Source organism: Choristoneura fumiferana, chromosome 26 (genome assembly GCF_025370935.1).
Source record: "Choristoneura fumiferana chromosome 26, NRCan_CFum_1, whole genome shotgun sequence".
Classification (NCBI taxonomy): domain Eukaryota; kingdom Metazoa; phylum Arthropoda; class Insecta; order Lepidoptera; family Tortricidae; genus Choristoneura; species Choristoneura fumiferana.
The window spans coordinates 9648100-9665868 of NC_133497.1; the positions used below are offsets into that span (position 1 = coordinate 9648100).

The 17769-nt window shown below is 39.3% G+C and overlaps 2 protein-coding genes across 2 annotated transcripts in view; both read right to left on the reverse strand.

The window, feature by feature from the left end:
- LOC141443142 (uncharacterized) overlaps nt 1-17769 on the reverse strand; it is an 86455-nt gene that overhangs the window by 44463 nt on the left and 24223 nt on the right. The gene's annotated exons all lie outside the window — the stretch shown is intronic.
- Nucleotides 9941-17769, reverse strand: part of LOC141443070 (uncharacterized) — a 9518-nt gene continuing 1689 nt past the window's right edge. The window contains exons 2-10 of the mRNA XM_074108281.1: nt 16753-16943; nt 15988-16193; nt 15574-15696; nt 14674-14774; nt 14127-14235; nt 13248-13346; nt 12146-12287; nt 10959-11033; nt 9941-10297 (exon numbers count right to left, since the gene is read on the reverse strand). Of these exons, the coding sequence (XP_073964382.1) occupies nt 9959-10297; nt 10959-11033; nt 12146-12287; nt 13248-13346; nt 14127-14235; nt 14674-14774; nt 15574-15696; nt 15988-16193; nt 16753-16943 (1385 nt within the window). The 3' untranslated portion in view covers nt 9941-9958. The remainder of the gene's footprint in view (nt 10298-10958; nt 11034-12145; nt 12288-13247; nt 13347-14126; nt 14236-14673; nt 14775-15573; nt 15697-15987; nt 16194-16752; nt 16944-17769) is intronic.

A 17769-nucleotide genomic window follows, 5' to 3' on the forward strand; every position in this document is an offset into this window, starting at 1 on the left:
TTTACCTATTATTTATTATTAAATAACCATTAACTTTATCTACATTCAGGAGCGGAGATCACAAATGCTATACTTTATATCACACTAAATACTACTTATGATATAAGTGAAACCGCCGTAACTAGAACTTTCCAGTAAATGATGAACGACTGTGACTTCATGTCAATAACTGCTTATTTAGACAGGTACTAAGGATCGAGATAACACGCGATTTACCGAACATGAGTCCTAACCATTCGACTTCCAATTATTTTTACGCAAGTTACTGTTCCTTCAAGTTGCAATGCATACCTTCTACATGCAGCACCACAAAACATTATTGCGGGTTCGAATCTCCAACCGTTATCATAGCGGTCACTGCAAGGACAGAGCGTTAGGCCAGCCAACGCCACTTCAGCGAACTAATTCTTGGAGCGCGGTGACTATTCTTTGTCGGATAACGTGATTTCGGATTTTATCCTTTCAAAGAAATAGCATTACTGTCTCCATAGCTCGCTGAGCGACGAATGATCTAAGTATTTAGACGTAATTCTGCCCCTTCCGAAAAAGAGTTACGGTATAAGAGTAACACAAAGACAGATTTTACACATACTTGGGGGGTAAATGGTCTTTAATATTATTAAGATTGTATTGCTGTTTGTTTTCATCAAAAAAGAAAATAAATATAAAAAATAAAGATCCACTTTCAATAATTTTTAAAAACCGTAGTCACACTGTATGACTTAAGAGTCCGCAGCAAGTAGCGCTCAACTCCGCGTTGAGATCACGCGCTAACACGCTTTAAAATGTTGTTGTTTCACCTAGAGTAAGACAGGGCGCTAGAAAGAAAGCAAGAGCGCGCTAGCGGGAAGGCGGAGCTAGAGACATGTCACAGTAACAATATTGCAGTAAAATATCTTCATACAATGGTGAAATTATTGCAGTATCTAAGTAGAATATAACAGTAGAACATCTCCAGACCAAGATTATAATATATACAGCGCGGGAGGGCAGCTACCGGCTAGGATATTATTTGGCGTTCCAAAAACGTAAATGTACATTACACTACACATTACGCTGTAAAACTTTTTTACTGCCCATGGTGAGTACACAATTTTACGTCTTCACCTTGCCAGAAAGTGGGTTTTACCATACGCATAGCGGGCGGTAAAAACTCACATTATGGCCAGGTGTGGCGTAATAGTACATTATGTCTTAAAGGCGGTTAATAAGAAATTACGAACGAGAGTATTAGAAGCTCAAAGTCAAAGACTGAGGACTAGGCGATGTTCATAATTATAGTACCGCCCGTGCGACTTACAATGTTTTCATCACATTTGCGAGTAAAATTGTATATGTGTAAAAGAAAATATTATTGTTACAAAAATTGCCGATACCGCTGGTGCAGTTCTTGGCAGCGCCAGCTACCAGCCGCCCTCCGCCTCCCGCAGCATGTGCCTGACATGCGTGCACGAGGTCCTCCTGCTAGTCGTGCAGAACCTGCGCGCGCAGCAGTATTAGTACGCGCAACAACTCATAACGCCAAAAAAAGGCCCTTAGGTTTTATTAAGGACTGCAACCAAGTTAGCCTGCAGCTTACGACACTGTTTACGAGCAAGTGTGATGAAATAGTATATTGTACAACAAAAGCATAAAAACGAGCAATTTTACCCGAGACGTTCATATAGCCACCCGAGCCACGGCGAGGGTGGATAGAAACGTCGAGGGGAAAATGGGCTCAATGCTAGAGTTTTACACTCTGCTTTTCACTTCGCTTGCGAAGAAATGAAATAGCAATAGTAAAATAAATGTTCACTTATTTTGTACCTTTTATTTCATGCTTTACTATATTAGTTTTATTGATTTATTTTCATCGATTTGATTGATTTTTAGGTGTAAAAAAAATAAAAAATATGTAGAAACTCTTTTGTTTGTGGTTTCACACCTTGATTGCCTTGACCTTAGACGAAGATTCTACTTTATGCACTAGAGCATAAAAAGTTATTGTATGTTGCCTAGATGCAGCATGAACACGCACTTTACGAGCATGAGAAGTGAAATAGTCGATTGTACAACAAGAGCATAAAACGAGCCATTTTACGACGTTTACGATTTTAAGACGTTCGTTCCGGTACGGCGAGGGTGGATAGACACGTCGAGGGAAAAATGGGTTTAATGCTCGAGTTTTACACTGCTTTTTACTTCGATTAATTCGAGGAAATAGCAACAGTGGAAACAATGGTTCACTTACTATGTTTCTTTATTTTTCATGAATTACTATATACATAATTCTATTTTTTATTTTATTGATTTATTTTGATTGATTTGGTTAATTTTTAGTTTTTATATAAATAAAAAAAGTTAAAAACTTTCTGTTTGTGGCTGGTTGACACCTGATTAGCTTGGTCTTAGACAAAGATTTTATTTTATGCACTAGAGCATAAAAAGTCATTTTATGTCGCTTAATCTCAGCATAAAAACGAACTTTACGAGCATGAGAAGTGAAAAGTATAATATCTATAGACTACAACATCAACTTGATTGGACACATTGAAGATTGGGTGTATTGAATAAAATAAAAAAGTCATACAATATTGTGTTTTATTTTTTAATACATACAAGTATGAAAATTCGCTTATTTTTAAGAACTCTCTCGTATCGGTAACTTCTAGGTAGACGCGGATCTATAATTTCAGGTAGTATGCATTCCATGTAAAATTTTCTCAATTTTTTAATATGCTCTCCCAGAATCCTGTATCCTTTTCGATTTTTTCGAATAATATGCCTTTTGGAGTCCACACCACGAAGATACAGTATCTTTTTTTGTAATATTTAACTGACCTTGTACTTGATAAAAGTAGTTGTGATTTTGCTTCAGTTTTATTTTCTGAGGATCACTTTCGTCCAACACACAGAAAGTAATTTTTTTCTTTAAAATAGCTTCTGTTGGCGTCATATTTGCCGCCGAAGCTGGGCATTTGATCTCCACAATTGTTTCTTCGTCTATGACTCCGTCGGGACTCGCGCCTAAATACTGGTGTTCCTCGAGGATGTATAACCCACAAGGTGATACTTGCACTCCTAGTGCAGCTTCAGTCTCTTTTAAGCGATGGGCTCATTCTCATTGCCGTATCTAGTAGCATCGCTACCTTTAAAATTGCTATATAAGAGTGTTTTTATAATATTTTTACACGACGTGGCAGCTCTTCTCTTACATATTTGACCAAACACTGACGCAGTAAGGCGTATTTTTCGTTGTTTGATCCATTCAGGGTTCGTTGCCTGCCCAACGGTATCTTTTTGGATATTTTCAAGTTCTATTTTACTTTTTGAAAAGTCTGCTAAGAGTGCTTGTTTTCTTTTTTCGTAGTGCTCAACTTCCATATCTGGTTCTTTTTCGATATCACCGTAATGTTCATCGGGTCCTGCGATACGTTTTCTTCGTTTTGATTTTTTGTCTTGGCTTGATTTTCTTTTCGCCTTTTCTGCCTGCCTCTTCTCATACTTCTGCGTGTAAGTCCCCAGTTCTTCATTTTTTGTTAATACTTTACTCATGGTTGCTACAAGACTCCCGGTGTTTCTTTTTGTAGCAGCTGCGTAGCAACGGGACTCATAAGATCCACGAAGGGAGTAATTTATTCGTTTGCCTCCTATAAATTTTGCGATTAGTGCATTAAACTGCTCAACAATATTGTTTGTTTGCCCCATAAGGAGACTTTCGGCATTGTTTAAAATAGGACTTATAGCGGTGTATATGTCATACCACAAGCCACAATCTTTCATTTGGCCTATGAAGTTTTCTTCGCCTGGTTTCGGGCCATTACAAAAATATGTTTGCAGTTGGCATGCTCACCAAAAACGTGGCAAGGCCGTTTCGTAGGTCTTTTTTTAATTCATTTACTTTCTCAGTAAAAGTTTTCCCTTCCATTTTCGAAGAAAGTCTATTGCTCCTTTAATTGCCTTTCGTAGTCGCAATATGTTATCATTTAGGCATTTCCTCATGATAATAGGGACAGGTCCTTGTTTATTTTCAGTTTTTTTGTCAATTTCTCATTTAGTGCAATAATTTCGTAATAAATGATTACTGCATTCTATTTTGTGTATAGCAGTGGAGTGGCCATATGGCAATGCTTCGTTTAAAGCACTCATGACACTGCTATCGCCATCACCAATAAGTTTGGTGTATTTCAAGCCATGCATATTTATGCTGCATTTAAAACCTTCTACTACACCGTCGGCTTCCATTGCTGTGGAGCTACCAGACCAGTTTTTAAAAACATTTATGTTTCTTGACCTCAATCTTTTTATTACTTGCAACAGCGCATACAGAGCAATAAGAATTCCGTATTCCTAAAAAGAGAACCTTTTTAGTTCATACCCAATAATGCACGCTACCCCGGATAATGAATTATAATTGCTGGTACGATATGATCTTTTTCCCCACGATGCGTCCGCTACTACTGTGATGTAGGGAACGCCATCAGCGTCTACGTTTCCTTTTCAATTGCCATTTGTTTTTCTTCGAGTCCTGCCTCAAACATGCTCTTCAAAGAGATATCTTTTAAAACATCCCCAAGCAACAAATTCTCTTCCCAAATGTTTTCTCCGCTATACATGGCATATCTAAATGAGCGCAAAGCTCATCTAATTGGGAAAAGCCACTACCCGAACATACGACTGCTTGAACACATTTTTATTAATTTTAGACTCTAGTTTTTCATTATTAAATGCTTCTTTTTTGCCACACATTTTGCATTTGAAAAGAAAAGTTGACTGGAATCCGATTCTCGACTCCTTCACAAAATCCATATCTTTAAAGCTGCAATTAAATGGACTATGATCCACAGCCTTCATTTGTTCAAATAAATATTGAACATTGAAAATTCGTCGACCTGTCATTTTACGTACGACTTCCTCATTGCTATCATGATCAAGTTCAATTTGTAATGATGGTGTCGAGGACGGAGTACTCGGACTCAAATTTCTGAAAGGAAAAAAAAGTTACGTTATATTTATACCATGCAAGGTTAAATCAGAGTATACGGTGAAATAAAAATATTTGATACTGCATTATGAGGCGTACACTACTACAGAAAACTTCTAACGCCGGTGACGCTATGCAAAAAATACGTTTCGATTTTCGGTGCCATATTGTGCGCGCGACTACATTTTTAATACAAGCTTTTTGCTGACTGTACTTGCATTTTCATCCAAACTACTTTTCCGTACCAAATGTGGAAGAAGTGGGTCAAATTCAACTCGCAAGATTTTACCTGCACATACATTCATAGGTACATACATTGCAACTATTGCAAGGTAAAAGCTTGTAAAAATAATAATAAAACACCAACCTGCTAAAATTTTGAAATTGAGGCGGAGGATCGGTATTGTTATCACTATCAGACTGCTCACTGGCATGCTCTCCGTGCCAAGCGTACTGCACATGTAAAAAATACATACATAGTGAAATGACGTCAGTCGCCATTAGTCAAAGTAATAACAGAGACTACCAGAGGTAATACTTCGTTCGTAATACTTACTTATCGCCCTTAATGAACAATGGGATATTATAGTGCTATGACCTGTATAAGTGAAATAACAGAAGTGCGGTGTACATCGATCAAGATAATAAACTGAAATCATCTTTAATAGCCGTGTCAATATAGGTACGAGTAGGTACTAGTCTCAGTGCAGTTGCAGTCAAGAGCGAAAATAAAACTACAAGTGAAAAACGTAAGTAGCTGTGAAATAAGTTTTTGGTAAAAAAAAAAATCTGTTCAAGCTTTTTTTTTGCTGACTGTACTTTTTGTCGACTTTACTAGCATTGTTACCCTACATCATACGAAATTTCAAGTCGATGCCATTAACCGTTGAAGAATTCCGTCCTGCGGAGACGATCCTGGCCGGACTACCAGGATGTCAGCTACCAGATTATTGTATTGTCACGCAATTCACATAAGTATACCAAATTTCAAGTCAATTCGACCACTGAAACTGAGTCAAATTCAACTCGCAGGATTTGAGCCTCACATACATACATACGAGTACATAGGTACATACATTGCAAGTTAAATAAAAGATTGTAAACTAGTAAAAATAATAATAAAAACACTAACCTGCTTAAATTTAGAGGTTGAGGTGGAGGATCGGTATTGTTATCACTATCAGACTGCTCACTGGCATGCTCTCCGGTGCCAAGCGTACTGCACATGTGAAAAATACATACATGGTGAAATGACGTCAGTCGCCATTAGTCAAAGTAATAACAGAGACTACCAGAGGTAATACTTCGTTCGTAATACCTTACTTACCGCCCTAATACACAATGTGCTATTACAGTGCTATGACCTGTATAAGTGAAATAACAAGTTTGTGTGGTGTACCTACGTCGTACAAAAATAATAAATAAAGGTACGAGTACGAAAATTCATTTTTAATACAAGCTTTTTTGCTGACTGTACTTTTTGTCGACTTTACTAGCATTGTTACCCAAACTACATTTATTTTGTACCTATACCAAAAACAAGTCGATAACATTGTAACAGTTGAAGAGTTCCGTCCTTCGGAGACGATTCTGGCCGGACTACCAGGATGTCAGCTACCAGATTATTGTATTGTCACGCAATTTACATAATTATGCAAAATTTCAAGTCAATCCGACTGCTAGAAGTTGGTCGAATGCAAGATTTGATTACAGACAAATATCGGGACAGGTGAAACTAAATAAAAGCTTGTAATAGAGGACAAGGAAGAAAAATCTTACGCTACTGTCCTAGTTATAACTTACCTATTAGGATTAATGTTTTCTTTTTTATGACGAGCCGGTCCTTTTTTTTTCCTACGAGCCGATAACCATAATCTTGTCTTCGATGATCTTTTCACTTCTGGAAACAAGAACATTAATAATTATTTTTTATGGGAGCGCCATAGTTCGCATAGGTACTCTTTTCTCTTTTCTAGTAAAACCATAATTATTTTTTGTCCAAATCATCGTTTGTCAGTATGCGAGCCGATATATGGACCCATTTTTTATAAGTACTTGGTAATATTGACTAAAATGCATCTAGGTAGGTACTTACCCTGTTTATCCATTTTTGTAACATAAAAATGCAAAGTCCATATAAGAAAGCCAAGGTCGTCGAACAGTATGTGCACACACACCACCAGTATCACCAAGAAATATCAAATCCGTTATCAGTCCAAGTCGTAAGTAGTTAGATCGCGTTTATGATACGAAGAGAATTCACCAAAATAATATTACGTAACTCTCGCGCACAGCTGACGAGTCACTACTAACGAGCGACGCACGCACACGCAGGGCCAGCGTAAACCAAGGACAAAGGGCGGCGCGTACCGCCCTCCCCCGTACCGTTCCCCCGCGCTAGAGTGATTCGCTGCAGATTCGCATAAAAAATGTATAGTTTTTTTACTGATTTTCGTAGTTTCGTTCTCATTTGAAAACCACAAAATCATTTCGGAAAAATGCTTTTTCTTATGAAACTACATAGTTTAGTCGATGCCGGAAATAGGTTTTGACTTCAATCTGAACTATATTTTGGCCGTAGTATTTAACCGAACTGCACAGGGTTTTTGGCTCTTAAAATGCAAAACTTGTACTCGTTCTATTTTCTTTGTAATACCATTTCAAGAGTCATAAACTAATTTCAGGCCTAGATATGCCCTTATCTCATTGTATTTACAAAAAATCATGATGATGCTACTTGTTATTTTAAAATAAGGACGTAACTACGATTTGTATGGAGAATCAAGCTTGCTGCGGACTCTTAACGTTATTTTTTTTTATTGATATGCAAACCCTATTTCAATAAAATTAAAGAGTAGACTACGCTGTTTTGTGTAAATTTTTACCAAATATACGAGGAACGACAGTCTTAAAATCGATATTACCCCCTCTATATCAAATTTGCATCGACATCTATGTTTCTTACATCAAAACGGCGCACAAAATTTGTTCACAGCGCGGTTTTGTGAACCTTTCACTATAGTTTGTTGACGTCCGTGACAGGGGTTGTGTCAAAGTAATATTGATGATTGATGCGCCGCGCGCTTTGTTCCAAACAGCCAGTCTAGTGCCGTAAGGTACTTTTTTTTACGTATATTTGACCGTGATTGACTCCTATCTCCTATTTGGGCTCCACATAAAACCAGCGTTACTGCACATAATGTGCGGCAACACATGCTGAGTGGAGACACTTTTTGGTATCCTGCCGTGTCACCAAGTAACATAGTTTTAGTGCTAGTTCTAGTCTTAGTTTTAGGTGGTACTTATGGAGCCAAAATAAACCTTTCTTTCTATCTCACCTGATGTCAATGCAAATTTCGCTATTTTTGTATTATTTATGATCTATCAAATAATCTATGCTAACTAAGGTATACATGACAACTTACCAGGGTTGACAATATTTTTCGCTTTAATTAATTAATTCAATTTCATTTCGTTCCATTTTTGTGTACTTTGAGCAAAAAATGCAAAAATAACGCGAAACAAAAAACGAAGCAGATCTTTGAGTAGGCCGCTTAACTAAAAACATTTCGACGAATTAGTTACTAAAGCCCAGTTTAGACTCGCTAGAAAAATCCAAGTTGTACGTTGCGGCGCTGATCACTTTAAACTCGTTGGCGTTACGGAATCTCAACGTAAGCAACTTGCATGATTTTTAGACCTAAACCAGGCTTATTGAGGTAGGTTTTGGCAATTTTACAGTATTTCACACAGACATTTACTATGCAGATCAACGATATAGGTAGAGTCATTCACGATGACGCGTGCCGTGGTTCTTATTACAATGTCATTAATGTCTAATTTTGACAAAATCACGCGTCTTCGTGGATGGCACTAGCTGTATAGTATATTACCTCAAATGGCCAAGTTAAATTCAAACACTACCATTATTACAATTTGTCTATAATAAAGTACAACCAGCAGTAGAAGTTGATGAGCGGTTGCGGTGCTCAAAAACGACTCTATTGCCAAGGTAATAAGCTCATTCACTTCTGCTTCTAACTGTACATGTTATATAGTTAATTACATTTCGTCTATTCTATACAATTAGGTACTCGACAATCAAACAATTAAAATTGGTTTTTAGAGTATTTTTGTATTTTTCATTTCAACTCCAAATTTTGTTACAAATTTTGGAACATAGATGCACAGAAAAACCAGAATAAGAGACCAGCGCTGGGAATCGAACCCAGGTCCTCAAAAAAAGTAAAAGTAACAAAAATTTGGAGTTGAAATAAAAAATACTCCAAAAACCAATCTTAAAAAAAAATGTGTCATTGATTGGTGTCAAATACTCTTTAACTTTTACCGCCATATCGACATAATTTTCTACGTATTACAATATCTTTTAACCCCTCGTATGTCCTGACAGATATGTGCCATATTTAAGGCTATTTTTTTTTAAATCAGCAGAATGTGCTAAAAACAGATGAAATTTAACTAGAACTCAGTACTGTTTTCAGTTCCAACATATAAAGGGTTAAATCCGGTGCGTTCGAGAAGAAATAATAAAAATTGTTTTTATTTTGTAAATCTAATAAAAAACTTAGCTAAAAAAAAATTCAAAAGATTAATAGGGTGTATTCCATAAGAGGCCGTATTGTCTATCGCCCGGGGGCTCGCTATCTCTTTCAACAATCACATTCATCTCTTTCTACCCTGCTCACCGTGTGACAGAAAGAAGTGAAACGATTGTGATTCCGAGCGTGTTAGACAAGGTCTCAGTAGGGCTACTACGAAATATGTATCGTATTGAGCAACACAAGCAGCGGGACGGCAAGAGACAAACTTCGGTTTTCGAATTTCGTAGTAGCTCCCCCTGGTTCTATTATCTGTAACCAATCATAGACCAGCCTTCAAAGGTCAGATTTACTTAAATGAGTTGCAGAAACTTAACCGAAGTTTCAACGGCGGTAACAAAGGGTCATGACTTGTGAAAGCAGTCTTACGCTTCTACTAGTCGATTTCCATTTTCAGTTCAACAAAATCGAACAACGGCACACTCAACTTGTCCTGCTCGAACATAACGTCCTCTGATATCTCAGCTTCCTTTATCTTCTTTTTTCTCTCTCTCTTAGTGCCAGTTAGCACCACAGTCTTTATTTTGTCGCCTTCCAAAAAGTGTACCTCTCTTGGTTTCTTCAGAGCTTTGATTTCAGCTCGCGTCATGTTCAAATGCTTCAGTTGGTGGTGAACTTTGACGTAGGGTTCTGATTTGAAACGAAGCCCGCATTCAGGACAGGGGTAGGTCAAGCCATCATGGCTTTTCATGTGGCGGGCCAGGACGGATTTACTCTGAAAAAAAAAAATGAAGATTGGGTTTTTTGGAGTCTTTTGTATTTTTTATTTCAACTCCAAATTATTTTGTTACTTTTACGGTCATCCCGTGAAATCCAACGAAAATACAAACTGAAACATTGATGCACAGAAAAAGAGACCAGCGCTGCACCGAACCAGTGCTGCGCTGAGCCGAAGGAATGTTGACGTCTCTCGATGAGCTAAACCATAGATGTCGTTAGTGTCGCTGCTTAAGTGACTAAGAAAAAAGCAGGCTGAAATGTGTGGTGCATGGGGACTCCTTGCCCAGTGGTGGTGTAAGGGTATGGCACGCAGCACGGAATGCTGAGGACCTGGGTTCGATTCCCAGCGCTGGTCTCTTTTTTTGGGTTTTTTTCTGTGCGTCCATGTTTCAGTTTGTATTTTCGTTAAAAAAAAGTGATTTATTATAAGTTGCCAGCGACTGGGTGATTACTCGAGCGTTTATTTTATTTGATTTTCGTGGGCACATTTTTGATGTCATGGTAGAAGATTCTGTTGCAGTTTCTAGGTTATCTTGTAGAAGTACAGGACGTTTAAAAAATAATCGAAAATTTAATCAAATTATACATTCATAAAAAAAAATGTGAACACGAATATAAACTTGTACCGGACGTTTTTATCTTTAAAAATAACTCACCGAAAATGCTTTCCCGCAGTGGCAGAAGTGTGTTCTTTCCGGCTCTATCTTCAGATGGTGTAAATTAATGTGATTCTGTATAACAAAAACTATGTTTAATCAAGGCAATAAATAAGCAAATGTCAATATTAAAAGCATATTTAACACGCGAGACTTGAGAGCAAACATATTAAGTTTCATACATCAAAGGGATCCCGGGATCACAAGCTTGGTAGTCAGGTCCTCTAAACACTACTATCCGGGCCACCATAATTGCTTAGTTTGAGACTAGGTCAATTGGTGTCAATAATATCCCATGATATTTATTTGTTTTAAGTACATTATAACTGCGTTCGTAACAAGTAGTATAAGTATTACACTATCCTAAACTTAAAATACATAAAATAAAAATAAAAACTAAAACATTTTTTTTTATATAAAGGGGAAAACGAGCATGACATGAGGGGTATCACATGTGCGTTGCCGACCCTTTGAGAGACTGATAGGCTCGTTTTTTTTGTACCGCTCCGGAAACACTGTCCCAGGTAGCTGGTTCCATACTTTAGTCGTGCGTGGAAGAAATTACTTAGGCAGCGTTTCCACTTTGAATAGCCAAGTTAATTCTTTGTCCGAGGAAGTTGGCAGCTCTTCGTCCAAGTCAGTGTTTTTCAACCTTTCTCATGACCCCTTTAGTATAAAGAAATTATTTCGCGACTCCCCTACCCGTTGTTTTTCTTTCATTTTAAAATACATGAAAAAAAAAAAAAATTAGTAACAAATATTATTAGTTCATATTATTAATTCATGCATTCATTCATTCATTCATTAATATTATTAATTCATGTGCGGAATTACATTTGAAATTTACCACGAGCTTTGCGGTGAAGGAAAACATCGTGAGGAAACCTGCACAAACCTGCGAAGAAATTCAATGGTGCGTGTGAAGTTCCCAATCCGCACTGGGCCCGTGGGAACTATGGCCCAAGCCCTCTTGTTCTGAGAGGAGGCCTGTGCCCAGCAGTGGGACGTATATAGGCTGGGATGGATTATTAGTTAACGTGTTCTTAAAAAAATATTTTTAAGCTTATTGTTTTTTCTTTTATTGAAGTAGTTATCCCAGCAACTAAGAGGGGCTTCGCGACCCCCCAGGGGCTCGCGACTCACAGATTGAAAAAGATTGGTCCTTGTAACAAGTTGGTGGTCGTTACCCTGAGGCGCGTCCTCGTGCGGAACACCTGTCCGCAGCGGCAGGCGTGAGCGGGCGCGCGGCTGCGCGAGTGCGACCACTGGATGTGCGCGCGCACCTCGCCCTTGCTGTAGTACCAGCGCTTGCACTCGTCGCACTGGTACCTGCCGACAATGGGGCCACTGGCTCAAGTGGGGTCGGCGCTTTAAATGGGGAAGGTAGATGCAATGAGGGCTATCGTTTTGTTGTCTCACTAGATGGCGCACTGTTGCCTGAGGTTTTTAAGTATGGCTTTCAAAGTCTGTTATTACGGGCGTGAAAACAAAGTTTAGATTAAAATCATATTAAATACACCTTAAAACCGTACCATAAAAATATCGAGCATGCCACAGTGTTTCATAGTCCACGTTTTGTTCGGAAAAAAGTGAGGACAAAGGTTTCTGAAAGACAAAAATGTCTCAAAACACAGACATTCATTGCCCCGGAACGCATATTTGCCATAATTAATTTCAAATATTACAAAATATTAACAATATTTTTCTAATTATGAATAAACCCGCGTAGCTCACTCAAAAACTATGAGATTTGACATTTCGGAGACCTCACGCTACACTAGCGCCTCTAGTGGCGAATTCATTCGCGATAGCCCTCATTGGCACGATGATTCAAATGGGGACGGTGGATCAATTGGCGACGGTGGATTCAATTGGGACGATGGTTCAAATGGGTCGGTGGTTCAAATGGGGACGGTGGATTAAACAGGCAGTGGATCAAATGGAGACACTGCGTCAAATTGAGACAGTAGATCAAGATCAAATGGGGACCGTTGATTCAAATAGGGACGGTGGATTATATAGGAGAAGAGGTTTAAATGGGGACTTTAGTTCAAATGGGGACGGTGGATCAAATGGGAATGGTTGATCAAATGGGGTAAGTGGACAGACAGAAACGCAGTACAATCTGAAGCCAATAGGGAATATGCAAGCATTTTTATTTGCTCAAATTTCAAATATATCCTTTTGACGAATCGTTTTTTTTTTTCTAAATACGAAAATATTCCCTATTCTGCTCTTCCGATACGATAAATGCTATATAGCTTAGGGAAGTACAAGCTCAGTAATTACTTCTTGGTGCGGTCGGAGTGCATCCGGCGGATGTGCAGGCGCAGCAGCGCGGGCGTGGTGCAGGTGCGCGCGCACGACGGGCACTGCGCGTGCGCCGCGCTGCAACAACATATACAATACCATATCATAATCATAACAACGTGTATACTTTCTGTAATATCAGGGAAAAAAATGAATCAAAAAGTCGGGGAAAACGCTTTTTTTTTGTTGCTTTTTTTTAGCATGCGGGTCACCTGGTAAGCAATCACGCAAGACGAGGGGTATCACAGGCCATTTGAAAGACTTATAGGCTCGTTTTTTAAAGATCTCTAAGTTGTATCGCTCCGGGAATGCTGTCCAAAAAGCTGGTTCCATATTTTTGTCGTGCGTGGAATGTTTTACTCCTCACGCTTTGTTTAATAGTGTTTTTAGGACTAGATCGTTTCCGTGACGTTAATGATGATGAGTTGGCAAAGCTTGTACACCTGCGAGGTGTTGCATCCGGAGACATACCTAACTCACGCTTCTCTCACTCCACTTGGCTAAAAAGCATATTGACTCCAGAGACCTTACTGTCTAAGGGTCACTGTATATCACACTTGAGATTTGCAGGCGAGTTGAAATCGCACGCGACGAAATCGTTACGCGCTCGCGACGAAATCGTTATGCGCTCGCAGCGAACTTGCTGCGCACTCGCCTCGCTTTCAACTCGCCCGCAAATCGCAAGTATGATAAGGCCCTAACACACTTGTAATCACAATCGTTCCCACCACTTCTTTCTATCACACGTTGTAAGACGAGGGTAGAAAAAGATGATGAATTCAAATCATACAAAAAAAACTAATTAGGGATTTTTGATACAATACGGCCTCAGGTTGCTGGCAGCTGGCAGTTACTGACCTGGCGCGACCGCTGTGCTGGTTGCTGATGTGCAAGCGTAAACCGCGTTCGGTGGTGTACTCGGCGCCGCAGTGCGGGCACGGCAGCCCGCGCTCCGTTTGATGCACCACTGTTTGAATAAAAAAATAAAATATACTTCGTATTGTATACAACTCACATGAAAACACGGGAAATTAACAAATAACGTTAACCTTTCAACGACTGACAGGACATAGGAAACAAGAGTACACACTACAATCAAATGATAAAAGGAATGATTTGTTTCAATAAATCCAAACAGTGCATTTAAATACACATACACTCCTAAGCTTTCGCATATATACCTGATATTAGGACGATAAGCGTCATGGGTTTTTCAAATTACAGCTTAGAAATCAACATAAATTAACAATTTTAAACATGAAAATATAATCACTTCTTTGAAAAAAACTCGTATCTCTTATCAATACCTCAACAAAATTGACACTTGACTCATAAAGTTCACTCAGAAAAATTATCAATTTTAAGGTAAGAGCTTTTTTAAAAGTAGCGACGATATGTGAAATACCTATATGGCGTCGGAGGTGCCCCTTAGACGGAAACTTGCGGGAACACGTGTCGCATATGACAGGCTGCTCGACCACGCGGTGGGTCTCGTCATTGTGGCGTCTGTAGAGACAATAAAACGCTTGTATGGGTATGGTATACAGTGGATCATGCACGGGAATCGTTACTTAGCCATTACGTAACGCGATCCATTGCGCACTTGGTATGTTATTAAAGCGCTCGGTTGTTTTATGCTAACTACCAATCACAATCCACGCAATCTAACTACCAAACATGCGTTTGCCGCTGCGCTCACCGCATAAGACAATGTTTGGTACGGTACATCGGAAATACAATTCAATTAAATTTAAATTTTATTGCATTACACAAACTGAAACATAGACGCACAGAAAAACAGAAAAAGAGACCAGCGCTGGGAATCGAACCCAGGTCCTCAGCATTCCGTGCTGCGTGCTATACCGCTACACCACAATTGGACAGGAGGAGTACAGACACAAATTTCTCCTATGCACCACATATCTCAGCTTGTTTGTTTCTTATTTAGTCACTTAAGCATCGACACTAACGACATCTATGCTTTAGCCCTCATCGAGAAACTCAGCACCCCATCGGAACGGAAGAGATGTCGCTATTAAGAAATCAAATTAAGATTGGTTTCTGGAGTATTTTTGTATTTTTTATTTCAACTCCAAATTTTGTTCCCCCTACTCGGAAATTCGTTGAGGTCCACTCGTTGTCAACGCGCCATCCGTCGACAACGAGTGAACGCCGAAAGTCGAGGCGGCGCTGGTCGGGTGCCTGGTGGGTCTAATGAGCTGTAACCTTTATAGCATAAGACAACCGAACGCTTAACCGTTAATGGTTAGTCGGTTACATTTAGCCCCATCTCCGTACGCCGTACCTGTGGTGGGAGCGCAACGCGGCCTTGTCGTGGAAGACCCGGCCGCAGTCGGGCGCGGGGCACGAGTGACGCTCGCTCTTAACGTGCTGCTGTGCCACGTGCTTCTTGAGGTACGCTGGCCGTCTGCCAACAATGGATTTGACTAAAGGTTCTAGAACACTATCAAATTTCGATTGAAACTTTTACGAAGTGTTTTATTAAAAAAAGGTTTTGTATCGATATGAAACTAGATATATGTTAGAGGTGTATTATTAAAAAAGTAAGTATTATTTGATATGCACTTGTCTACTTAGTACTTTGGTTTCAATATATATATTAAAAAGATATAATATGTTATGCCAAATGAGCTATGCGAATTCATAGTATGCAAATTAGGGGGCACCCTTATGGCAGTCCACCAGCACTAGTACTAACTTGAAGCCCTTCCCGCAATGCGGGCAGGTGAAAGCCAGCCTCGTGTGGTAGGTCATGACGTGGCTGGCAGCGGTCTCCTTGTCCTTGTGCAGCTTGCGGCAGCGCGTGCAGCGGTAGCGCCGGTGGTGGCGCAGGCGGTGCCGGTACAGTATGTCCGCGCTCTTGGACCGGCACTGGCATATGTCGCACACGTGCGAGCCCGCCTCCTGGAAATTGGGTTGCGTTTTTGGGACAAGAGCATAAAATGACCCGTCAAATTCATATAGCCACCCGAGCCGTTACGGCGAGGGTGTATAGACACGTCTAGGGGAAAATGGGTTTAATGCTCGACGCTACATTGATTCTACTTTTCACTTCGATGGCGAGGAAATGAAATAGCAACAGTGGAAACAATTGTTCACTTACTATGTACCTTTTATTGTTTATGCATTAGTATATCATTATAGTTTTTAATTTTATCGGTCTATTTCGATTGCTTTGGTTGACATTTAGTTTTATATATTTAAAAAATTATTAAAAAAAATGTACGAACTTCTTAGACGAAGATTTTAATTTGTGCACGAGCATAAAAAGTAATTTTATGTCGCCTAGATCTAGCATAAATACGAACTTTATGGGCATGACAAGTGAAAAAGATCTTAAAATGAAAGTAATTCATATAATTGTAATGTCAACAAAACTGAACCTTGATGTAATGTCTATAAAGTTCACTCATAAAAATATCTATTTTGAGCTACGAGTTTTAGTGACGATATGACGGCTTACCGGCGAGTGGCTCTTCATATGCATGACATAGGCATCCTCCAGCACGAACCCGAGCGCGCAGTGGCGGCAGGTGTGGCGCATGTGCTGGCGGCTCTGCCAGCACTCGCGGAACTCCTCCAGGCGCTCCTCCTCCGTTATGGTCACCACCTCTATGTGCTTTGTCACGTCTTCCGAGTATAGGTTTTCTTGCTCTAAAATATATAAAGTCATTCAGCAGTCATCCATCACTGAACTCCGGCTATTGCTTATCTTGGAAAATATCTATATCCTTATGGGACCGAACTTTTTTTTAACAGACTTTTTTTACTAACGCCCTAGACTTGTTTACCAGCATTGTTATTTTGGATATTATTTCAAAATTCTTAAGATTCTTTTTTAGGGTTCCGGAGCCAAAATGACAAAAATGGAACCCTTATATAGTTTCGCCATGTCTGCCTGTCTGTCTGTCCGTCCGTCCGCGGCTTTGCTCAGGGACTATCAATGCTAGATAACTGTAATTTTGCACGGATATATATATATAAACTATGCCGACAAAATGGTACATCCCATAGACGTAAAGTGGGGGTGTTTTTTTTTTCTCATCCAACCCTATAGTGTGGGGTATCGTTGGATAGATCTTACCATTAGGGGTTTGCTAAAACGATTTTTCGATTCAGTGATTTGTTTGCGAAATATTCAACTTTGAAGTCCAAATTTTCATTAAAATCGAGCGCCCCCCCCCCCTCCCTCTTCAAAATTTGAAAAATTCAGGATGGTAGTAACTATATCAAACTTTCAAGGAAAACTAAAACGGCTAAGTTTGCTTGAGAATGATTAGTAGTTTAAGAGTAAATAGCAGCCTAAGGTATAAAATATACCTTTCTGTGTTAAATTGGTCCTTTATAAAGTACGCGAGGGCCACGAGGATATATCTGTGTGTTCTTTACTGCTTACTTATATGTGTGTTGGTGTTCAACTACAGTTACTATTGTATTTTACAGTCGAGTACATAAACTTGTGAGCAAAAATATGATCAAT